General features: G+C 36.2%; 1 protein-coding gene across 1 annotated transcript in view; it reads left to right on the forward strand.

Moving 5' to 3' along the window:
* Positions 1 to 4,843: 4,843 nt before the first annotated feature.
* LOC103044371 (phosphatase and actin regulator 1) overlaps positions 4,844 to 26,623 on the forward strand; it is a 139,174-nt gene continuing 117,394 nt past the window's right edge. The window contains exon 1 of the mRNA XM_049482062.1: positions 4,844 to 5,018. Coding sequence (XP_049338019.1) covers positions 4,907 to 5,018 — 112 coding nt within the window. The 5' untranslated portion in view covers positions 4,844 to 4,906. The remainder of the gene's footprint in view (positions 5,019 to 26,623) is intronic.

Raw genomic sequence — 26,623 nt, forward strand, 5'->3', positions numbered from 1 at the left:
GCGCCCACCCCTGATCCTTTACTCTAGTTCATATATGGCATATTCGGAAATTACATACATATATGTGCACAAAAATAACAGTAAAATACATTTTATTACTAAACATAGTGTCTTGTACGTTGACCTGACTGATATGATTTTATTGTAGAAAAAAATGAAGAAAAAAAAACACATAATAAATTACATAATAATAAATTTGGGTTTTCATGAAAAGATAAAAAATGTTGTTTAAACTCTTCCAATTTTTCTTTTTTTATTTAACTTATTCAAAACATGTACTGGTCAATCTCAGTCAGCTTTATTTAATTTTTTGCACAGACGTTTACAAAACTCATGTGACGTACAAAAAGCTAGTCCACTAATTGCTTTAATTTTTTTATTAAGGAATTTTTTTTTGAGAAAGAAATGGTTAACTGCATGTTCAAATAATTAATATTTATAAAAAAAAGGTCCCTCCTGTTACTGGAACTCACTCCTGTTACTGAACTCACTCCTGTTACTTTTGATGTTTTGAGTAACAGGAATTAAAGTTACAATTATTATGTTTTTAGCATAGAATTAGCAAAAAAAAAAAACATGAAAAATAGCTAAATGGCGGCTATGCTAATAGCATGAAGACGCTGAGCACATTCTAGCGATTTTACCAAAATGTGTTGAAAAGTTAATTATAATCATTTACCCATTTGTTTAATAAATTATTTGATAATAAACTTGATCAATTTCAGGTTTGGGTCTTCTTGAAAAGATAAAAATGTGCCGTTCCAAAGAATAGGTGCCATTGGTTGTTTTAAATCTATCTATTTTTTGTAACTCTGAATCTAATAACACATGTATTTTACTATTCAAAACATGTACTGGTTAATCTCAGTCAGCTTTATTTAGTTTTTTACAAAGATGTTTACAAAACTCATGTGATGTACAAAAAGCTAGTCCACTAATTCCTTTGATTCTTTCATTAAGAAAAACAATTTTGAGAAAGAAATGGTTAACTGCATGTTCAAATAATTAATATTTATAACAAAAAGGTCCCTCCTGTTACTGGAACTCTCTCCTGTTACTGGAACTCACTCCTGTTACTGGAACTCTCTCCTGTTACTGGAACTCACTCCTGTTACTGGAACTCTCTCCTGTTACTGGAACTCACTCCTGTTACTGGAACTCACTCCTGTTACTGGAACTCACTCCTGTTACTGGAACTCACTCCTGTTACTGGACTCACTCCTGTTGCTTTTTATGTTTTGAGTAAAGGGAATTAAAGATACAGAAATGAGTTTTTAGCATAGACTTAGCAAAAAAAAGAAAAATATCTAAATGGTGGCTATGCTAATAGCATGAGGACACTGAGCACATTCTAGCAATTTTACCAAAATTTGTTGAAAAGTTAATTAAAATCATTTACCCATTTGTTTAATAAATTACATGATAATTAACTTGATCAATTTCAGATCTGGTTCTTGAAAAGATAAAAATGTGCCATTCCAAAGAATAGGTGCCATTTTTTGTTTTAACTCTTCCAATTATATATTATAATTTTTTATCTTTTTTTTTTAACTCTGTAGCTAATAACACATGTATTTTAATATTCAAAACATGTACTAGTTAATCTTAGTCAGCTTTATTTAATTTTTTACAAAGACGTTTACAAAACTCATGTGATGTACAAAAAGGAAATCCACTAATTCCTTTGAGAAAAATTTCCCTTAAGAAAATATTTATGAGAAAGAAATGGTTAACTGTATGTTCAAATAATTAATATTTATAACAAAAAGTTCCCTCCTGTTACTGGACTCACTTACTTTTTATGTTTTGAGTAACAGGAATTAAAGTTACAAGTATTGAGTTTTTAGCATAGAATTTGCAAAAAAACATAAAAAAAAAAATAGCTAAATGGCGGCTATGCTAATAGCATGAGGACACTGAGCACATTCTAGCGATTTTACCAAAATTTGTTGAAAAGTTAATTAAAATGTTACTATTTTGTGGGCACAATTATACATGTAATTTCCTGGGGACCAAGGTGGCACTCTCGCCTACTGCATATATACATATAAGTTCCAATACTATTTTGTTATTTTCTGTGTTTTGGTATATACAGAATGTATGTTGCAAAAAATACATATTTCCCCATATAATTATTTTTTCTACTTTTCTACTTTTAATGGATATGCACTAATAATGTGTAAATAGTCAGTGTATTTGTGAAGATATATGTGTGTGTCTATGTGTTTGTGTGCACGTCATGAGAGGTACCCCAGTGTATGGTATGTTATGAGCTGTTAAAGTTGTGATTATGAGAATGCCATTCCTGCCATTAGCTCCACAATCCCTCACACTGTCTGCAGTTAAAGCCCTTTCACACACACTGACGTCAGTGCTGAGCTCCTGTCTGCTCAGTCTGAGATCCTCCTACTGCTGTAGTGACTGATTTACTTGTGAACTACTTACAGTGTAAGTATACTTATACAAGCTATAAGCTTAATACAGCTTAATAACAATAACCTAATGCCCTCTATTTATGACTCAAGTTGATGCTTTATACACAGACATAGTAATGAGACAGGAGCTGTTCTGTGGCAGAGGTGTCGTACAGTGTAATGACGTACAAATACTTAAAGTTACGTTGTTTAAGTAGAAATGTTGGTTATCTATACTTTACTGGAGGGATACATATTTAAGCTTGTACTCATTAATAAATTACTCCTATTTCATTTCAGCTCGTTTTCATTCCGGCTTCTCGTCATTCAATAAAATCCCATCCAGATAAATCTCTCCATCCAGATAGAGTGAATCTGATTGTGATTGGATGTAGAGAAGTATAAACATATACCGTTCTGACTCCCTATTGGTTTATGCTGTGATCCATCACACCTGAACACGACCACCCCCCCCCCACACACACACACACTCCAGCAAGAACATAGCAGACGTATGTAGTCTAGTATGAAGATGATCCGTGCAGAGACTCAAGAGAACTCCAGATAAACTCCAGCCCAACTAAACTTTAACTTTAATATATTTACATTCTACTAAAATACATTCATTTACAATCAGCATATATGCAGCTGAAACAGGGAACAGCCGAGTGCAAAATCCCAAATTATATTATCAACATTAACATTTTAATAATAGAACATTATAGTCATTATAGCTTTTAGTAAAATTTGTTTTGGGCACTATTGGACTCTGTGGGCGTGGCCTAAGCTTTTGTTCTTAATGGCTTAATTTTTTTTCCTTATTTTGCTTGTACTTTTATACTTTAAGTAGTTTTGAAACCCGTACTTTTACACTTGATAATTGTTGATAATTTAACTTTTATAGAAGTATTTTTTTAAACTTATATTACATTTTTTAATTTATTATTAAATTTTTTATTTTTATTTAATTAATTTAATTACACTTATTTTATTACCCTACAGTGTTACTACAGAAATAGGTTCACTCATACACACACAGACACACACACACATACAGAGATTTACCATGACATACCAAAAGTCATGGAACATCAGTATCTATATATTATGTATTTATAATTACTCATTTTTGTACATTTCTTAATGATTATACCATAAAGTAATCAATATTACTAATTTAATCCATTTAAAAATGAACAATAAATAAACAGATAAATAAATGACTATATCCAGGGCATAGAATCCTGAAAATAAAAAAAATAAAAAAATAAAAAGATTGGAGTTTATGAGTCACCTCTGCTGTCCTGTAATTCCTGTATAATCCACCATGGGGAGCTGACTCACAGTTCATATACCTAAGGCATCATTTCTGGTTCTGGAGATCTACCAGAAATCTATCAGCTAGAATCCATTCATTACCTGGATCAGGTGTGTAAGATAAGGGGGGGTGTAATACACTGTGGTGGTTGATCTCCAGGACCAGGACTGACCTAAAGCGTGATTGTCATTTAATCCAGTCAACATGCTTATGTGATGTTCACATGGGTGGCACATGATCTACGTGGGATGGTATATGTGTTGGTATCTGGGTCCACTTTGGGAGGAGGTATATATGCACATATACAGCTTTGGGAAAAAAATAAGAGACTTCAGTTTCTGAATCAGTTTCTCTGATTTAGCTATTTATAGGTTTATGTTTGAGTAAAATGAACATTGTTGTTTTATTCTATAAACTACAGACAGCATTTCTCTCAAATTCCAAATAAAAATATTGTAATTTAGAGCATTTATTTGCAGAAAATGTGAGATGGCTGAAATAAAAAAGAGACAAAGCTTTCAGACCTAGAATAATGCAAAGAAAACAACTTAAAGAGATCAGAAATCATTATTTGGTGGAAAAACCCTGGTGGTTTTTAATCACAGTTTTCATGCTTCTTAGCATGTGCTCCTCCACCAGTCTTACACACTGCTTTTGGATAACGTTATGCCTTTACTCCTGGTGTAAAAATTCAAGCAGTTCAGTTTGGTTTGGTGGCTTCCGATCATCCATCTTCCTCTTGATTATATTATAGAGGTTTTCAGTTTGAAGATATGACATAATTTCAGTCAAGCATGGTGGTGGTAGCATCATGGTCTGAGGCTTTATGAGTGCTATATATATTATTTTCATTTTTTCAGCCAAATATACAAGTTCTATTAAGATGTATAAGCCCGTTTAAGTAGTTAATTGGGTGGGGCTTTAAAAATGCTTAGTATTTTATTGGCTAAAAAAGGAAGAGAGGATCTGGCAACCCTGTCCAGCATCTCTCTCCCTTACTCTCTCTCTCTCTCTCTCTCTCTCTCTTTGTCTCTCTCTCTCTGTGAGGGAGGGAGTAATCAGTGGCCGGTTGGCTGAAGGAGGAGGAGGAGGAGTAGAGCGCGTGTGTTCAGCAGGCAGCGTGCGGTGCGGTGCGGTGCGGTGCGGTTCGGTGCGGTTCTGCGGCTCCGGGTCTATGGCGGGCTGCCCGGAGGACGCCGCTGACCGCAGGCCTGTTCGGAGGGGGCGGTCCAAGAGCGACACTCCGTACCTGAGCGAGGGCCGGCTAGCCTTCAGCCTGAGGACAGGTAGGGCACGGGCACGCGCCTCCCTTCTTCTATAGCTGTTATTATTGCAGTGCATATGTGTATATTTGCGGGTGGTGGAGATGTGAAGATGTGTATGGTTATTTATGGGATGTTGAGAATTAGCTAAGTGCTCTTGTTGGTTCTGGTGGGGTTGGTGTAAAGCCCCTTGTTGGGGTTGGTGTAAAGCCCCTTGGTGGGGCTGGTATGAAGACCTTTGGTGGGGTTGGTATGAAGCCCCTTTGGTGGGGTTGGTATGAAGCCCGGTGGTGGGGTTGGAATGAAGCCCTTTGGTGGAGTTGGTTTAAAGCCCATTGGATTGTATATTTTTTCATTGAGAGATCCAAGACCCATTGGATTCATGCTAAAGTGGCACTGGTCAAAATATGGCACTACATGGTCTACAGTCTTGGTTGGCATGACCAAGCTTGACCATGTTGCTTGACCAGAATTAACAAGTCAAGAATTGGTTGGTTAGTAAAACCATTTCCCATAGAGTAGAACGTTACAGTGATTATTCTTTTTCTTTTAATATTTCCATATTCTTCTGTGAGAAATGTTCTTATACAATTGTGGTGCAAACTATATTCACATGTTTTCTGAACATTATTTCTGTAAAGTTACAGGCTAAGCGTCCTGGAACCTTTTTAAAACATTGAAAAAATAACCTTCTTTTATGTTCACGTTGTTCACATTTAGCTGGGATGCAGGTTGACGAACATGACCACCAAGATCATGCTGGTTGACAAGCATCTTCACCAAGCTGGTAGATAGATACTGTATCAGCATGACCAGAAGGAACATGCTAGTCCACAATCATGGCTGACATGACAAAACTTGACCATGATGGCTGACCAGAATGAACATGCCAACATGTTCTAGTTTTATTAAAACATTTTCTGGATGCTACAGTGAAGGTCCTTAGAAATTTTGACCTGTCAAGTTTTCTCAATGTTCTTGAAACATTTTTATATATATTTATTGGTAGTGTGCAAACCATTATTACATTATTTCTTCAATGTTACCGTCTAACCTTCCTGGAACCTTTGCTACATTCTAACATTCTCATAACGTTCTTTGTTAGCTGGGACGCTGGTTGACGAACATGACCATCAAGACCATCAAGTCCACGCTAGCCCACAAGCATGACCAGTAAAACAAGTGTAGCATGCTCTATGCTAACTCTGAGCTGGCTAACCAGCTAGCTTACCACTCACTATAGGGTATATTTCTGAGTAGAAGACCCCCTTTTTCAACCAATCTAACCATCAATAACCAGCTTATACCATATAAACCTAGTCAGAACTAGATTTTTAGTTTTTTTTAGCATCGGTATCTTCACCTGGGTACTGGACTGTAGAGTAAATAGCCTGACTGACAGTATTCACAGCAGTGCACACCGTGCCCTGTTCACTACTAGCTCCCTAGGCTTACATAAAGTGCCCTAGGTTGATCTCTAGAGTGCTGTGAAACGTTCGCGAGCTGTTTGATTATCTAAGCCCTGCTGGATTACCATGCTAGCTGACTAACTCAGTTACATAATACACACGGCTAATCACTCAGGGCCCGTACATTAGCCTCGGCCACATGGCAGCGATGCCAGGCTTTAGGCTCTGGTTTGATGAAGGAAAGTGGGCAGTGGTCAGTGGGCAGTGGTCAGCGAGCGATGGGCTTGGTGCTGTGATGCTGGTGTGTGTGTGTGTGTGAGAGAGAGTGTGTGCGAGCGTGGGTATACGTGTGCCACGTTTGCAGATGTGCAAAATGCAGAGTGAGCATGGAGCTGCATCCCCTGTTGCCATGGCAACCTGGCATCCTTTTTATAGAGCTGAGTCAGTGCGAGCGAGCGCGAGTACTACAGTGGTGCTACAGTAGGCTGCTACTACTGCTTCTATTCTGAATGACTGCTAAAAAATGGACTGACTGACTGTTTATCTGCATACTTTATCATTATCATTATCCTCCTTTTAATCTGTTCTTCAATACTCAGAACCCCACATAAGAGAAACCCACCACAGAGCAGCTATTATTATTAATATTATTATTATTTGGGTGATGGTTCTCAGCATTATTCTCAGCACTGCAGTGATTAGCACTGATTAGCATGGTGGCGGTGTATGAGTTAGTGCTGTGCAATATGACGATAAATATCGATAGAAAAGTGTCTATCGTGCTACTTACCTTCTATCGTCCCTATCATTACTACAGTAATCTCATCAATTATTCATGCAAATATATATTGGCGAGGTCACTTTGCAAAAACTCAGTTTATATAAGTGATATAATAAAATAATCTTCGCAAAAAAAGCTTCATAATGTGGTTTTGCAACATGATGCTGCTTTACGTTATTTGACGGACACTTTAAATAATGTTAATCAAGTTTATTTAAATAAACAATTTAATTAAACAATTTAAATACCTGTATAATTTTGAGAAAATTAGCTACTGCATCTACCTCATCTGTTTTCATTTGATACATATATATATATAGCTGCACTAAAAGGTAGTAATTCTCATTTGTGAAAGTTTGGTTTAATGTCACTTTGAAATAAAGTTGGAAAAAAAACTAAGCAATGATATTATTTTGTCATATTTTTCACAGAATAACTGAAAACATACTCAAATGTGATATATCATGATATATATCGTTATCGTGATATAAAAAATTCTATGTCGATATATAATATGATTTTTCCCATATCGTCCAGCACTAGTATGAGGTGTTTGTGTGTGTTGTGCTATGGGTACAGTGAGTAAATCAGATATAGCAGCAGTGCTGCTGGAGTTTTTAAACCAGAGATGAAGGACTAGAGGAAGAGCAACACAAACTGTGCAGCGACAGATTCAGAGCTTCTGCCTCTGACTTTACATCTAAACATAACAAAAAATGTATGGAAATTGGTGTTTGATGGATTATTTCTTTGTTTGTAGCAGATTTGGTTGACCAAAATGAACAGGTGAACAGGAACTTTTGTTTAGTAGAACATTTTAGAACAAAATAAAAGTTGACCAGAAAATAGACGTTCGTTTGTACTTATTAAATTATTATTATTCCTTTATTTATTTCTATTCGTGTTTGCAGTTTGGAAATGTATGTTGTGAATTAAAAAATATAACTTATCTAAAAAAAGGAAACCGATTGGTCATTCATTATTAAGTGAAATGTCTTGTTTTCTCTTGTGTATTTTTAAATTAATCTTTAAGCAAACAAATATGTTTTATCCGATTATGCGATTAATCGGAGCGATTTTTCAGTAGAGTACTTGATTCCGAAAATAGTATACAGAACTACAATCTGTAACTATAATAGAACTACAAATTGATGATATAATAGAATAGTATAAACAAAGAGGTGGTTATAATGTTATATAATGTGAGGAGCTGTCCAGTGCTGAAACGATCGCCTCCTGTACCCTGGTTTGCTTGAATGCCTGAACTGTGGACGTGCTCTGAATTCCTAATCGCCGCTCAGGACGTCAGCAGTTCTTTGCTCGTTTATTCCCTTTCACTTTTTCTCTTCCTCATTCGACAGACAGTTCAGATATCTCAGCAGAAGATGCTGGATCCAGCGCGGCACTGCGTCCCTCCATCGCTCGTCTGGATTGGGATTTGGTTGCAGTGTCTACAGAGAGAGTCCCACCCTGTGTAGTGTATGGCAGTGGGTCTGTCTGCAGTCCTGATGAATGGGCCGGGTGCTGGCGGGCTGGCGGAGGTGCTGATGAATCTGGAATTGCACTCTGTAGCTGCGGGGTGTGAAAGTGACAGGAGAGCTGGTGTTGCTGTTGCTTCCATTCCATCGATCTGCTGCAGAGATTTCGGATTCTGTCCCGCTGCAAACTTTGGCCACACCCTGTCTGTTTACCAAGCCTGGGTTTATAAATGTAAAATAATTATTACCTGTGAATTATGAGGCTTTCTGTTTCTGTGATCTGTAGTCTATTAAAGCAGTCTCCTTTAACATTGTATTTTTGAGTGGTGAGGGGGGACAAATAGTATTATTAATAATATCTTTTAATAACACTTCCTATTAATATCACTGTCAGTCCTAATGCTGTCAGTCTGCCTGCTCTGGACTCTGATTCTCACTACAAAGACTCCAATTCCCAGCATGCACTCACACTGGACCTTCCTGACTCTGGCTCTCCCAGCTTCTGATTGCACACACCTGGCCTGTTTAGTTTAAACACCCCTCTGTTTCATAAGCACATTGCTGAGAATTGATCTAGGTTGCTAGCTCTTCTACAATGTTTCTTTTGTTGTTTTTCCTTTGTTATCAACCTGTTTTGTCTTATTAATAATATCGGTAACACTTTCTATTAAAGTCATTATCAGTCCTGATGCTGTCAATCTGCTTTCTCTGGATTCTGATTCTCAATACGAATACTTCAATTCCCAGCATGCACTAATACCGGACCTTCCTGAGTCTGCTGATCATGTGACGCTATGGGGTTTACTCTCTCCCGGCTTCTAATTGCACACATCTGGTCTGTTGTAGTATAAATACCCCTCTGTTTCTTTAGCTCAATTCTCAGAACTGAATCTAGATCGCTTGCTCTTCTACAGCGTTTCTTTTGTTGTTTCTCCTTTTTTTACCAAAACCTTTTGTGTTTTTTTGACTACTCCCTTACCTTTCCCTCTAAATCGATTGTTTACTGTTCACAAACTTTTTTTGTGTATTAACTCTCTTTTTGCCCTGCCATTTTTTTCTGCTGAATTACCTGTATATGACACCGTTTTGCCCTTCTTACTCTGGTTTGTTGTTTTCTATTGGTGGGTAACTTAACCCCCTGGTTTTAGCTGACTCCACCCTTTGCTAAAAATGGGAGGGGTAGTTTGGGAGGGGCTCTGGGTGATTTAGCCTATAGCACAGTTGAACCTGGGATGGCGTTGCAGAGGCAGAAATTATTGCAATAAAATCGTTTTGTAAAGGTAAGAAAATGTTTATAAAAAAAATAAACAGAACTGGTATGTTTCATCACTTTAAAGGAACACATTTCAGATATTAGTAAGTGTGTGTGTGTGAGCCATTGCACAAACCCAACTTTTACATCAAATTACCTGCTTTTGCACCTTCACAGTGTGAACGAGCAGGTCAGTTTCCTCTGCTGAGAAGTGCAGAAGCGCTGCACAGTTAGAATAGCAATCTGCCAAAGTCAGAGCACACCTGGCTCTTAAAGGGAATGGCAGTGACACACTGATTGGTTTATTTTATGTTACACCCAAAATTTACAACACCCGTGATTGATTAATTAATAGAATTAGTACATGCCTTTTGTGTGTTTCATGCCGCACAAGTGTACAAGTGTACTTTTCCCGCCATTACAATAGCAAAGACACACTGACAGTGCTTAACCTCACTCACAGGATAACACCTCATGACTTATACAGGTGTCCCATGACTAATGGCATGTTTGTGTGTGTGTGTGTGTGTGGAGCAACAAACCAATTTCTTTATCAGTGCTGTAGGGTATAGGTTTCACACTCAGGCCCAGTCGTCTAGCCATCGCAGTTTGGCTCTGGTCCAAGTGTCTCAGATTCTTACTCTTGCCCATATTTCCTGTTTCCAACCCGTCAGCCTGCAGAACAGACTGTTCACCCTCTGCAGTGTAAATGTTCCCTCTGAGGAACAGCCTGGTCCAGCAGCTGTGTTTCCAAAATCTGCTCTATGCTCACTGTCCCAGAACAAAGTGCATGTTTGTACCTTTTCACAGCAGTATGATGTGCTTTTGTTTCTGTACTGAAGGTACAGAACGTCCACCCCAGAGAGTGTTTAGTACATTTTTATCTGGAGCACTTTATATTAGAGATGACTCCCGGTCAGATCTTCAGTGAGGGAAATATAAGAGTTCAAACAAAAAGACAGGTGCAGGTATATCAAATTTGTTTTTCAAGATTCTGACAGTTTCACTGTATATCAGTTTTTTTTTCTTTTTTTTTTTTCTTCCAATTTAGCTAGGCAAATTGTCCCACCCATACTAGCACATGTGAAGTCAGACCCCGCCTCTTGTTCAACTGCTGCTGAAGTAGTATTGCCGAGTAGCAGGGGCGTCGCCTGGCCTGGGCTTCCGGGGCTTTAGCCCCAAATAATTTTCCAGCAGCCCCGAATCATTGTATTATTAATGACGAGACAGGCCCCTGACCGCTGTGTAAATGGAAAATCTCTAAACGCCAATCACGGAGCCGGTTCAAGAATAAACTTCTGCCTTTCAGGGAAACAGCCAATCAGCTTGCTGGTTTTGCGAAGCGCGGTGGGCTAGTAGGGCAACCCAGGCAACGCCCCTGTGGAGTAGCATCACAGCGCGCTCGGAGAAAGAGACTGGGGAAAGAGAGCCATCTACCCACCCAGAGAGAGCAAGGCTTATTGTGCTCTCAGGGCTCTGGCAGCTGATGGCAAGCTACATGACCGGGATTCGAACCAGCAATCTCTTGCTCGTAGTGGAAATGCCTTAGTCTGCTGGACTACCTGGAGCCCTTATAATTGTATTTTTATTTTTGTTATTATTGGTAATTTAGATTTTTTGCAGGACTGGGCTTTTATGTAGGTTTGTGACTTATTCTAAGGGCCCTATCGTACACCTACCCATAATTAAATAAGAGAATGAGATCATGCCTTTTGCACATTTTGAGCTGTGCAAGGTGAACTTTTCCTGTTGTTATGATAGCGAAGACACATCGACAAGCCCTGAATCCAGGTGCATGATGCACAATTGACCGGTGAGCTATATTTACTGTTACTTTGTCACACACAATTACACATTATTTTAAGGAATCAGCCTGCATTTGCAAAATGTAGGAAATTTTTAAAGTCGAACTATCAAAAAAATAGAGCCAACACCTTTAATATGACTCCCTTTTCAAAACAACAAAAAAATTAAATAGTTCCATAAACACTATAAACGGACCTAAAATACTCAATGTTTGAGTATGCAAGTGTTCTACTGCACAAATAAGACACAGGTTAATATTAATTTATTCTAGTATCCTGTGCACTGCAGCGCCTCCTTGTGTGTGCGTAACAAACAGGGGTGTAGACCTGCATGCCTGTGTTGCCAAGATAGCAATGAACGCCTGACTGCTGGTGTCTAAATTGTCGAGGTTGTATTCAGCCAGTGGTGCACCTGCGTTTTCTGTTGCCATAATAGCAACATGCCAGAAATTCACTTGAACACACCTCACTTCCAGATGACACCATGACCATCGGTGCATAGATATATAGGTCCCATAGTATGTAGGCATATATGGTGAATTTGTAGATTAAATGCTGATATGATAATTAGAAATAGTATTAAATGTAGTATATTAATAATATGTAATGGCAGATAATAGTTCTCATCTAAAGCATGTTAATGTAGGATGATTACATATTAATAGATCAGTAAACTGTAGATGCAGCCTGATTAATAATGTTTATAATATCATCATTAGCAGAGATATTCATTTCCTGCAGGGTAGCTTCATCCCATAGTGCTTTGGTCTTCACCTCTTGCACACAGATGTCCTCCTGCTGCTGCTGCAGCTGTGTGTGTGTGTGTGTGTGCTGTGTCAGTGTTATGCAGGGCTGTATTTTCAGTATAGTGGCAGTGACGGTGGTGCAGTGTGCTGGTTCAGCAGTGTGAGCTGACTCCACCTCACCTTATGTAAGAGATGATGGGGTGGTGCAGGTCCTGCTCCAGCAAATATACCATAATATTCACTTACTCCTAAACCTGTGTGTGTGTGTGTGTGTGTGCCAGTTTGTGTATAATTTATTACTGTCTTCATTATCAGATTAGCAGATTTTAAGTTAACAGGTGAAATTAGCATATTTTTAAAAATACATTTATAATCTCCAAGTTTGGCCCCAAATTCCTCACATAATTTACAGCACCTGGTGAAGCATAGGTGGTTTTACTCTCTCTCTCTTTCTCTCTCTCTCTTTCTCTCACATTATAATAAAGTAAATTAAGTCTCTAGTTTGTTTGGCCTTTCCTCAAACCCAACTTTTAATTGGATTACATCAAACAAGCAGGTCAGTTTTCTCTGCTAAGAAACGCAGAAGCGCTGCAACATTACAATAGCAATCCGCCAAAGTCAGAGGGCACCTGGCTTTTAAAGGGAATAGCAAGTAACATGCTAATTTCATTACTACAAACCCTTTCTGTTTCATGATGCACAAAGTGTACTTTTCCTGTCGTTACGATAGCAAAGTCACACTGACACGCCCGGGACACAAGATATTCTCTCTCTCTGTCTCTCTCTTTCTCTCTGACATACACACACGTGTCAAACCTTCCTATTGGTTGATTGTAAACTTAATAAACACTTATTTAATCTTGAAACATTATAATAAAGTAAAATAAGTCTTTAGTCTGTTTGCCCTTCGCTCAAACCCAACTTTTAATTGGATTACAACAAACAAGCAGGTCAGTTTCGTCTGCTGAGAAACGCAGAAGCGCTGCACCATTACAATAGCAATCCGCCAAAGTCAGAGGGCACCTGGCTTTTAAAGGGAATAGCAAGTAACTGCAAGTAACTGCTAATTGCATTACTACAGGCCTTTTGTGTTTCATGATGCACAAGGTGTACTTTTCCAGTCATTATGATAGCAAAGACACACTGACATGCCCTAAATCAAGCTGCAGGGTGCACGGTTGACAACTTGCCTAAAGATTGCTAAAAAAGGACCCTAGTCTTGAAGGCAGCATATCTCAGTATACTTTTTTGCATTGTGTGATGGTCCATCTTCCCATATTCTGCCGAGTCTAGTAGAGAAGTGGGCGGAGCTTCTGAACATGGTGAACATAGATGGTTTTTGTAGACTTTACATAAATACACAAATAATCATACGTAAACTTAATGTAGGAAATAGAGTTTGATAAAATTGACTAATATTGCTTTACTTTACATCTTTGTGAAATGGAAATCATCTGGCCGTCGTTTGCTTGCTGCCGTTTCATCGTGAGTGGAGGAGTATTTTCTTAATGAGTGTGTGCTTCTTAGCACCGCCCACACTGAGCTCTCAGAGCTTTAGCCTGTGGGTGGATAGTAGCAGCACACACACACATACACACACACACACACACACACACACACACACAAACACACTCTACATAATCAGGATTAAAATAGATGAACATACTGTAGTAAAGCATATTAAAACCTGAATTCATTATACTTGATGAAATGACAGTCACTGAATTAAAGCAACATTATTTAGCAAATGTTCCTTATGATATCAGATTCATAACTATGTTAATTTTCACTCTGTGATGCCGAAATACTGCTACTGCTTGCTGTAACTTTGGTGAAGCTGCACAAGATCCCCCCTAGAATTTTGTAACATTGAGTAACCTGAGCCATATTAGTGTAAAATCTTGTAATATTAATAATATTGCTCTACCACCTCACTCCTCATAATTCTCTTACTACTTCACATGCTGATCCTGCATCTCCCAGCTTGTCCAGAAATGCATGGGTACAGCTGTTAATGAGGGGCTGGTGATGTGAACATATCCTTATACTATTAGACCAATGAAACAAAGACTTTCTGTGAAGCCTCTATGTATAAGTCATGACAATAAGTTTTCCCAAAAATTGACAGCGTGCCTTATAATCTGGTGTGTCTTATATATTCATTTTACCAGTCAAGCATTAAAGAACAGTAAAGCCACTCCGCTGAAGTACAGAGTTCTCCTGTATTGAGACTTGAGACTGAAACAGTATTAGCATTAGCCACTTACAGTGCTAAGCGCTAGCTCTTTCACCACTCAGAGATGAGTAATATCGGCCTGTAGCCTGCTTCTAACCCTGGCTAGCACTGCTTGAGCACCATTAGCATTACCCGCTAACCACACTAAGCCCTAGGACTGTTGCCTTTCAGTTTACCGTGTTAAAACAACCTTTTTGACGAACCGCTAGCTAATATCAACCTGGCTTACTGGAACACTTAGGGTTCCTCAGTTTAGCGCTATCGACAGCTAGTCTTAGTGAAAATCTGCAAATCTAAGATTTAACTCACCCAAATAAACAGTTTTTCAGGAGAGAACTCTGTGTAGATTAACATCCAGCATTTGTTTGACTTTAAAATATATATATATATTTTCAGGAATTATTGTTTTATTTACGTAATGTAGCTTAGCTTTTCAGCTTTGAGCAGTGAGACTTGCTAAATTAGAAGGAAAGCAGGGCTACACCCCTGTTCCTTACTAGTGTCGCATAATACGCATAATAATGTATGAAAATAGACCAGAAAATAGACGTTCAGGGTTCCTCAGTTTAGCGCTATTGGTGGCTAGCCTTAGTGAAAATCTGGAAATCTAAGCTTCAACTTACCCAAATAAACAGTTTTCAGGAGAGAAATCTGTGTAGATTAACATCCAGCACTCGTTTGACTTTAAAATAATATTATATTTATTATTTTTTAAGAATTACAGTTTTGGTTACTTAACGTAGCGTAGCTTTACAGCTAAGAGCAGTGAGACCTGCTGAATTAGAAGGAAAACGGTAATGGCGACACCCGTGTTCCTTACTAGTGTTGCATAATGCGTCCTATGTATGAAAATAGACCAAAAAATAGACGTTCATATGATATTAATAGTGCACCTCATAATACGGTGCACCTTTTAGTGTGAAAAATACTGTAATAGTAATTATTTGTAATCATGATTATAAGTTGTACTGTAATGCAATGTAATACTTTTATAATCAACTGTTAAATATGTTATAGTCATCTTTTTTCATTAGTATTTTCCACAATCACTCCATAATCACTATTAACAGCCCTGTTTATGCTCCACTTTGTGGTTTTGTTAGTGAGAAAGAGCATCAGTAACTCCTGAAACATGAGATGCTCTGTATCTGCTGATGTGAGAGCCAGAGCAGGCTGTAAGCAGCGAGTAACTGTGAGGATGGAGCTGTGTTTACACATCCGCATGCATGCTGCTGCCAACTGCTGCATCAAAGCAATAGCCTGGCATCAGATGAAATGTATAGTGTCCCCACCTTTACCCCAGAGGTAATCAATCAGCCCGGACGTGAGCAGTGTCGCAAGTGTTTTTCTGTTGGTTTGCCAGAGGAGTCACAGTGTGTGCATGTTCACATAATAATATTTTAGCTCATTCTGAGGGCCATTCAGTTTTTATTGCAGTTTTATTAAAGATGTACAAGGCTTTCATTCTTGTTGGATGCGCTATGTTTTTCCTAAGAACGAATTTGATCTGTAATCAGTCAGAGAAATGAACAAGTAGGGGATGATCTGTGACTTACAGTCCTGTGTGGTGCATAATATTATAAGTTATCTCAGGAATAAGAGAGTTAATACTATAAAATCTCCAGATCACATTAGAACAAATGCAGATAAACATAAATGCAGTAAAAACAAAACGAATTTCTCATGTTAAAGAAATCAGTGGAGATGTTGTGAGCTAGTCTTAAGAACAAAACTCAGTTCCAGTTCCATCAGAAGCTCACCTGATTATTTTAAAACAATTAGATAGTATCTTAAAATAACCAAATAGTATCTCAAAATAATGACTTAATAATGACTTAATATCTCAAAATAAAGACTAAGTATCTTACAACAACAACTTGTTATCCTTAAACAGCAAAATAGCATCTCAAAATGATGACATAATATAACAAAATAACGCCTCATCATCTCAAAATACCAACTTGATATCTCAAAATAGTGACTTAATATAAAAAAAATAGTATTCCAAAACAATTAGATAGTATTTTGAAAATAATGACTTAATAACGGCTTAGTATCTAAAAATAACGACTTAATAACAACTTAAAATCTCAAAACGATTACTTAATATCACAAAATAATAAGATAGTATCTCAAAACAATTAGCTAGTCTCTCAACATAACGACTTAGTATCTCAAAATAATGATAATAATAATAGTATCTCAAAATAATTAGATAGTATCTCAAAATAATTATGTTGTATCTCAGAATAATTACTTAATAACGACTTAGTATCTCAAAATAATGACCTAATAACGACTTAATATCTCAAAATAATGATAATATTAATAGTATCTCAAAATAATTGGATAGTATTTTTTTAATAATGATGTTATACCTCAGAATAATTACTTAATAACGACTTAATATCTCAAAAGAATGATAATAGTAATAGTATCTCAAAATAATGACCTAATAATGACTTAATATCTAAAAATAACGATAATAATAATAGTATCCCAAAATAATTAGATAGTATCTTTAAATAACAATGTTATATCTCAGAATAATTACTTAATAACGACTTAGTATCTCAAAATAATGACCTAATAATGACTTAATATCTCAAAAGAATGATAATAGTAATAGTATCTCAAAATAATTAGATAGTATCTCAAAATAATGATGTTGTAATTACTTAATAACGGCTTAGTATCTCAAAATCATGACTTAATATCACAAATAATAAGATAGTGTCTCAAAACAATTAGAGAGTATTTCAAAATAACCTCAAAATAATTACTTAATAATTACATGATAATGACTTATTATCTCACAATAACAACTAAGTATCTCAAAATAACAAGATAGTATCTCTTGATAAGAAGAGTTTGAGATGTAATCACATTATTTTAAGACACTAACAGACACATATTTAACACACACACATACTCTTGTATGTATATATATACACACACACTCAACAGTATGTTGTAACTGTGGTTTTGTTTGTGGTGATGAAAGTCACATTGACCTTAAAGAGAAAGGCTTTAGTAATACATTACTGTTGACCTCCATTTATACTGAATTACATCACTGACCTTCATTCACTACATATATTTATATAATGTATAAACTCGGATATATAACCTCACAGTTTACTGTTCTGTAATAAGTCTGATGATGCTCTGTGCTGTTATATACTGTTATAAACCAGACTTAAATATAAATCTGAAAACTTGATCCTGATATTTATAAGAGTAAGAGTTTTTGAGATGATTATTTTTGAGCTGTATGGGTTTTTATGGGTCAGTAATGTAATATACAGACAGTATAGACTGCAGTTCTGAGATCAGAGCACTTAGCTCAGTGTGGGTCTGGAACAGCTGGGGTAAAAGCTGCATCTGGACGGGTGGAGCTGATGGGAAAAGCCTGTACAGCAGTGAGTGCATGAACAGCTAAAGAGCTCAGAGCTGCATGCAGCACTAATGTGCAGCCGAGCGCAGCGCAGCAGTGCGGTTACAGCAGTGTGTGCGTGTGTGTGTGTGTGTGTGAGGTGTGGGCAGTGACACAGTAAAATATTGATGGTTGTGTGTTTGGATGGTGAAATGTGAAGAGCTTCAGTCCGGTTCTCTGTATAGTCAGTCTATTTAACGCTCGGACTGCAACTAATGACTATTTACTTTTCTGTCATTTTCACCTTTTTTTAGAATTTTACACAGTATTTACCATATTTAATGAATTTACAATGATCTCACATTCACCATTCACCTTTTTTTACCATATTTATTTTATTCACTGTTTTAACCATATCCAACATTTGACAATATTCACTATTTTATCATATTCACAATTTGACTATTACCATTCTGCCATATTTATCATTTTACAATGTTAACAATTTCATAATTTTTCACCACATTTACTATAGTGACCATTTGCACTATTACACCATATTTAAAATAGAAGAGATCTTGATTTTAGTCACATAAGTCACATATTTTTCTGGCATTTCATTAATTGAATCTTTATGATCTAGTTTTAGAAATTGCACCAAAAATATAGAACATTTTAAAGGTTTCTAAAATCACTAAACTCTTAAAGTCTTAAAGATGCAGTAAAAAAAAAACTGGCTGTGTGATTCTATATAAGCGAGTTGTGATTTGTGTTTTCTTTCTTTTTATAATTTTTTACATTATAAATTTAATATTGAAGACTGTATTAAAGTTATACAGGAACACATGCTGAATTATTTTGTATAAGTGTTAAACAAACCTGAATCTGTTTTCTTTACTTCTTTAAAATAAGTATCACATTTATGTTTGAGGACAGATCTAAACATTGTTGATATTTTAATCTCAGTGTCTTCATGAGGGAGAGTCACCTGGAATAGTTCCTGGAGGTGCTGAACAATAGCTGCTGCTTTTCCTTCACGCTGTGAAGCTCCAGCTCATCCCAATTAAATCACCTCAAATCACCATCTCAGTTCATCAGGTTTAGATCAGGAGATTAATGTGGAGGATAAACACTTTTTTTACTGTTCACCTTAATTGCTTCAATATTAAACTACAATGTAGAAAATAAATTAAGGAAAGAAACAAAGGAAAACACTCAAGGAGAAGGTGTGTCCAAACTTTAATATACAGCTCTGGGAAAAAATAAGAGAGCACTTAAAAATGATGAGTTTCTTGGATTTTATCAAATTAAAAACCTCTGGAATATAATCAAGAGGAAGATGGATGATCACCAAGCTGAACTGCTTGAATTTTTGCACCAGGAGTAAAGCAGCAGAAAGTTATCCAAAAGCAGTGTGTAAGACTGATGGAGGAGAACATGATGCCAAGATGCATGAAAACTGTGATTAAAAACCACCAGGATTATTCCACCAAATATTGATTTCTGAACTCTTAAAACTTTATAAATATGAACTTGTTTTATTTGCATTATTTAAGGTCTGAAAGCTCTGCATCTTTTTCGTTAATTTGAGCATTTCTCATTTTCTGTAAATAAATGCTCTAAATGACAATATTTTTATTTGGAATTTGGGAGAAATGTTGTCTGTAGTTTATAGAATAAAACAATAATGTTAATTTGATTTAAATATAAACCTAGAAATAGCAAAATCAGAGAAACTGATTCAGAAACTGAAGCGGTCTCTTAATTTTTTTCAGGGCTGTATATGGTGTATAAGTGCTTTATATGAGTGTAAATCAGTGCTATAAACCCTGACAGCTGTTTAATATCACTGATACAACCTGAGAGAGAAGAGGATTACCCACAGTAGCTTATCACTAGAGTGCATCTCCAGGGGCATCAATTGTCTTCAGCAGACCACACACACACACACACACACACACACACACACACACACACACACCGGGCCCCATTATCTCTCATGTCTCAGTGTCAGGATTTTGTGTTACTCTATCTCTCCCTCTCTCTGTCTCACACACACGCACACACACGCACACACACACACACACACACACACACACACACAGTAGTTCTGCTTCATTTATGAGTGTTATCTATTTTTGTGTTTTTTTTTTTTTTTGTCTCTTTTTTGCTCTACGGAATCAAGGTCAAACTTACATTAGATTTATGTGTTATTATTAAACTCAGGGATATTGGATAATCTGATCACCAGCCCACCTCATCCCCAACTCCTCCTTAACTCATCCCAATGGTACTGGATAGAGCTCCATCATTCCAGATTACACAATGTTACAATGCTGTAGCATTTTGGTCCAGAATGCTGCTACTGCACTATGTAACTTTGGAGGTGAACTGTGTAACTGCACTGAAAAAAAATAGTGTGCTTGATCTACTTAAAAAAATCATGTCAACTTTTTGCATCAGATAATTAGGTAGATCAAGCAGGAGAAGTCATTACTTAATTTTCTCCAGTAGTGCTAACAAACTTTTTCATATAGTTACAACTTAATTTTCTCAAGTAGGGCTAACACACTTTTTCAGGTAGAGTCCATTGACTACATGGGAAATTTAAGTATTGTCAACTTAATTTTCTCTTGTACACTGCTGACTTAAAAAGCTGAGTTAACTCAACTTAAGTGTTTAATTTGTCCTTGTTAAAAATGATCTGGGGTGGGTTTCCCGAAAACGATCAATCTTAGCGAATAACGAACGAACTAACGAATGACGTGTGTAAAGAACGAGCCAGTTCTGCGAGTGTTTCCCAAAGAGCTTCGCAACGTGAAAATTAACGAACGAGGTTAAAGAACGTCTTTGTTGACTCCTCCCCCAAAACAGTGCACTCAATCGATCCACAAATATCGATTCAACACTGCCAATATGCAGTATTTATTCACTATTACACCCTAAAAACGTAGAAATGTTTTGTAATCAACAACATTATACTCCTAAAGATACATATGACTAAATAAATACTAGGGGGGGCTTGGTGGCTGGAGTCTATACCAGCTGGCATCGGGCTGAAGGCAGTGTACACCCTGGACAGGATGCCAATCCATTACAGGGCAGACAGACACAGACACACAGACTCACACACTCACACCTAAGGGGCAATTTTTATCTGACATCCAATTCGCCTGAACTAAATTCGTTGGACTGTGGGAGGAAAGCGGAGCACCTGCAGACATGGGGAATAATATAATATAATATAATATAATATAATATAATATAATATAATATAATATAATATAATATAATATAATATAATATAATATAATATAATATAATATAATATAATATAATATAATATAATATAATATAATATAATATAATATAATATAATTGATTATAATTAATAGTAATATAATATAATTGCTTCAAACACGGAAATTTACATTTTTCTCCCTCAAAATTGGCGGTCCCTGGTGTTTAAGGTGCTGAACTGCAAGTCGAGATCCCCTAAAGAAGCTCGTTAAAAATAACGACTGGGTGAGGGCACTCGTTAATCTGCGAGCGAGTTTACGTAGTACTTTAGTTACGCACGGGTTTGGGAAACACTCTTTAATTAACGATCAATCTTAAGTACGAGTTAACGAAGTTCTTAGCGTTACGAAGCTTTCGGGAAACCCACCCCTGTTTAGTCAAATAAATTCATCTTTATTTTAACACACACTTTCAAGTTAATAAAACTTTAATAATATTCACATAACTTATCATTTTAAGTTAAACATGGGTATTCTCAACATATTTAGTATATTATTATAAATAAATCTGAGCGTTAGTAAATGTAACGTAATTAAATCTGTGTTATTAACAACAAAAAAATATGTTTCTACCTTTACATAAATATATATCGAGTTTTTAATTACTCCACATTTGTTCAGAATACAAGACATTGTGTATTTTGTCCTTAATATAATTTATTTATGTAATCCCAACTACTCTTTTTAGGTTCACAACAAATCTGCACAACAAACTAAAGTCTTGTTATATTTACTAGGGTTTTAGTCACTACCTGTGTCAATGCTCTTTCTACAGTGTTGGTTCATGCAGCTTTCCTATAGGCTCCTGGTACCATATATTTGCATATTGGGTGTGGCCTCTCCCTTACTTACCATCTTTGTGTTGTCTGTTACCCAAAGCTACCTGATCCTGGGCGTGCAGTAATTATAATATACCTGTTGATTGGCAGGTTTCAGTGTTGTAGAGCTGTAAGAGCACATTAACTCTATTCTGTGTTTCTACTGATCACAGTATGCTGGCTTTGAGCTGCAGAGTTCACTCTTTACAGAGTTTACTCCTGTATTGCTCCAGTATTATACTGTCAGTAATGGCAGTTAAATAATAATATACTAAATATGTTGAGAATACTCATGGTTAACTTAAAATGATAAGTTATGTGAATATTACTGAAGTTTTATTAACTTGAAAGTGTGTGTTAAAATAAAGATGAATTGTTAGTTTATTTGACTAAACATATCATTTTTTTAAAAAGGACAAATTAAACACTTAAAGTTGAGTTAACTCAGCTTTTTAAGTCAGCAGTGTACAAGAAAAAATTAAGTTGACAATACTTAAATTTCCCATGTAGAGTCAATGGACACTACCTGAAAAAGTATGTTAGCACTACTGGAGAAAATTAAGTAGTAAATTAAATGACTTCTCTTGCTTGATCTACCTAATTATCTGATGCAAAAAGTTGACATGATTTTTTTTAAGTAGATCAAGCACACTGTTTTTTTCAGTGTATAAATCTTTGAGATTATGTAAATATTTGAATGTGTGTTTTAACTGGAAAATGTTTAAATTTCAGCAATTATAATATATTATGTATCATACATTATTTAGAGTAATATTGTATAAATGAAGTAATTGTAATTAGGTAATATTGTATGCAGAAATTAAGTACAAAAAGTACTAAAAGAAAGGATTGATTCAGTAAAAATAAATGAAGTAAAGTTTAATAAAAGAAAGGATTGATTCAGTAAAAATAAATGAAGTAAAGTTTACTAAAAGAAAGGATTGATTCAGCAAAAATAAATGAAGTAAAGTTTACTAAAAGAAAGGATTGATTCAGTAAAAATAAATGAAGTAAAGTTATTAAAAGAAAGGATTGATTCAGTAAAAATAAATGAAGTAAAGTTTACAAAAAGAAAGGATTGATTCAGTAAAAATAAATGAAGTAAAGTTTAATAAAAGAAAGGATTGACTGAAGTTCAGTTAACATTTAAGTCTCGAAACCGAGTTGAAGTTACTTAAATGTTTCTGAAATTTAATTTACTTAAAAAAGCAAATGCAGAAAATTGTGAAAGGTTTTTTTTAGTAAATTTTTTTCAGTGTGTAATATTACTTTATCACCTCAGTCTGCATGATTCTCTCACTTCAGATGCTGCTTCTGCATCTCTCAGCTTGTCCAGAAATGCATGTGTACAGCTGCCTATAATGGAACAGCAACCACAGCACGATCAACAGCGCAGAGTTTAAATTGTAAATCTGTAATTCTCAGCATATAATTGGCCCAAAACACCAAGTCAAGTGAAGTCAAGTCAAGTCAAGAGGCTTTTATTGTCATTACATCTGAGTACAGGTACACAGTGTGATGAAATTATGTTCCTCCGGAACCATGGTGCAACATAGAACAACAAGCAATAGACAACATAAAGTGCAGGAGTGACGACAGTGCAACATAAAATTATAAAATTATAACACTAAATAACAATAAATACAAAAGACGAGACAATTTAAAGACAGGACAGTGCAGTACCGATACGGTATAATAAAGTGTATAGTGGGGATAAGTGTATCCCCACTATCTATCTATCATCTCTTTAGTATGAGTTAAACAGACTGTCCAGGTCTCTCGCTTTCATTTATGAGCAAAGCATGAGAAATAATGGAGATCAGAATCAGCGTCCAGGTGAATAATGGCCGCTCTGCAGTCCATTTACTGTGAACTAATGAAAGATTACACCGAGCCTCCTCTGTTTCTACACTGTTCTTCAGGAAATATCAATGAAGAAAATGATCCTCAGTTATTTACTGTTACAGTGGCTTGCAAAAGTATTCATACCCCTTGAACATTTTATTACATTTGGTCACCTTACACCCACAAACTTAAATGCATTTTATTAAGGTTGCAAGTGACGGACCAACACAAGATAGCACATAATTGTAAAGTGGAATAACAATGATGCATAGTTTAAAAAAAAATAATCAAATAAAAACCTGGTGACAAAAGGGTGACATGCAAATGTATTCAGTGACTTCTGAAGGCAATTGACTGCCCTGGATTGTATTTAGAAGGTTTAGTTAGAGTAAAGGGGGCTGAATACTTTTGCACATCAAAATATCAAAATGTACCATTTTTTTATTTCATTTTACAATTATGTGCTACCTTGTGTTGGTTTATCACTTAAAATCTCTATAAATTCAATGTATTTAAGTTTGTGGTTGTAAAGTGACAAAATGTGAAAAGGTTCAAGGGATATGAATACTTTTGCAAGCCACTGTATTTAAGAGAGGGAATCGTGTCACATCAGAGTTGATGTTCTTTGCTTAAGAAGACTAAATGAAATCACACTTGCATAAATTGACAGGTAATTTTCACAGAGTGCCTTTCTTATTATTAAATCATTAACACTGACCCTTTTGTGACCTCCTGGATGAGTTGTCCATACCCTTTTGGAGTAATTTCGAGTAATGAAATCATACCAGCATAAGAGGTCAGAGAGGTCATTTTCACACAGTCTCTTTCTTATTATTGAATCATTAACACTGACCCTAACTGAGGCAAGTGGGGCCTGCAGTTGTTTGGATGTTGTTCTGGGTTCTTTCGTGACCTCCTGGATGAGTTGTCCATGCCCTTTTTGAGTAATTTTGATATGCCAGTCACTCCTGGAAAGGTTTACCAGTGTGAGTATCCGAGGTCGAGCAGCTACATCTAAACCTCACATACTTTTGGTGATGTAGAATCAATATATTTCAGATCTTTTGAGTTGATGTTCTTTGCTTTAGTGGATTAAATGAAATCATACCTGCATAAATACAGTAGAGAGGTATTTATGGGTCTCTTTCTTATTATTGAAACATTAACACTGAGCTTAACTAAGGCGAGTGAGGATACAGTTGGTTAGATGTTGTTCTGTTTTTTTTTTTTGTGGCCTTCTGGATGAGTTGTCCATGCCCTTTTGGAGTCATTTCAGCAGATTCATCAGTGTGAACGAGTATCCATGGTCGAGCAGCTGCATCCAAACTTCACATACTTTGAGTGATGTAGAATCAATATATTTTATATCAATATCTTTTCACAGTTTTTTTGCTGATTAAAACACCCTTTCTAATCAGAGCTGAGGGTGTTAGAGTGAGGGGATCATGCCGCATTGCTGTTTCCCTTTAAGAGCTGAGAGTTGACGTTCTTTGCTTTAGTGGACTAAATGAAATCATACCTGCATAAATTGAAAGGTAATTTTCATCTAGTTCCTTTCTTATTACTAAATCATTAACACTGACCCTAACTGAGGCCTCTTTTGTGACCTCCTGGATGAGTTGTCCATACCCTTTTGGAGTAATTGTGAGTAATGAAAGAGGTCATTTTCACACAGTCTCCTACTTATTATTGAAACATTAACTGACCTTAACTAAGGCGAGTGAGGATACAGTTGATTATATTATGTTCTGGTTTTTTTTGTGACCTTCTGGATGAGTTGTCCATGCCCTTTTGGAGTCATTTCGGTAGGCTGGTCACTCTTGGGAAGGTTCAGCAATGTAAACGGGTATTCACTGTTGAGTTGCTGCATCCAAGCCATCTAAGAATCGATATATTTCTGATGTTTTTACAGCTTTCTTTACTGATAAAATCACACTTTCTAATCAGAGCTGAGTGTGTTAGAGCGAGGGGAATCATGTCGCATTGCTCTTACACTTTAAGAGCTCAGAGTTGACATTAATATATACAGTAGAGAGGTCATTTTTGCCAAGTCTTTATCTTATTATTGAATCATTAACACTGTACTTAACTGAGGCGAGTGAGATCTGCAGTCCTTTAAATGTCGTTCTGGGTTCTTTTGTGACCTCCTGGATGAGTTGTCCATGCCCTTTTGGAGTAATTTCGGCCTTTACATTCTATTGGTAATGTAGAATCACTATATTTCTACTAATATTTTTACAGCTTTTTGCTGATAAAAAAACACCCTTTCTAATCAGATCTGAGTGTGTTAGAGCGAGGGGATCATGCCGCATTGCTGTTTCCCTTTAAGAGCTCAGAGTTGACATTAATAAATACAGTAGAGAGGTCATTTTCACCAAGTCTTTATCTTATTATTGAATCATTAACACTGTACTTAACTGAGGCGAGTGAGATCTGCAGTCCTTTAAATGTTGTTCTGGGTTCTTTTGTGACCTCCTGGATGAGTTGTCCATGCCCTTTTGGAGTAATTTCGGCCTTACATTCTTTTGGTAATGTAGAATCAATACATTTTAGATATTTTCACAGCTTTTTTTTCTAATTAAAA

Source organism: Astyanax mexicanus, chromosome 8 (genome assembly GCF_023375975.1).
Source record: "Astyanax mexicanus isolate ESR-SI-001 chromosome 8, AstMex3_surface, whole genome shotgun sequence".
NCBI classification, from domain to species: Eukaryota; Metazoa; Chordata; class Actinopteri; order Characiformes; family Acestrorhamphidae; genus Astyanax; species Astyanax mexicanus.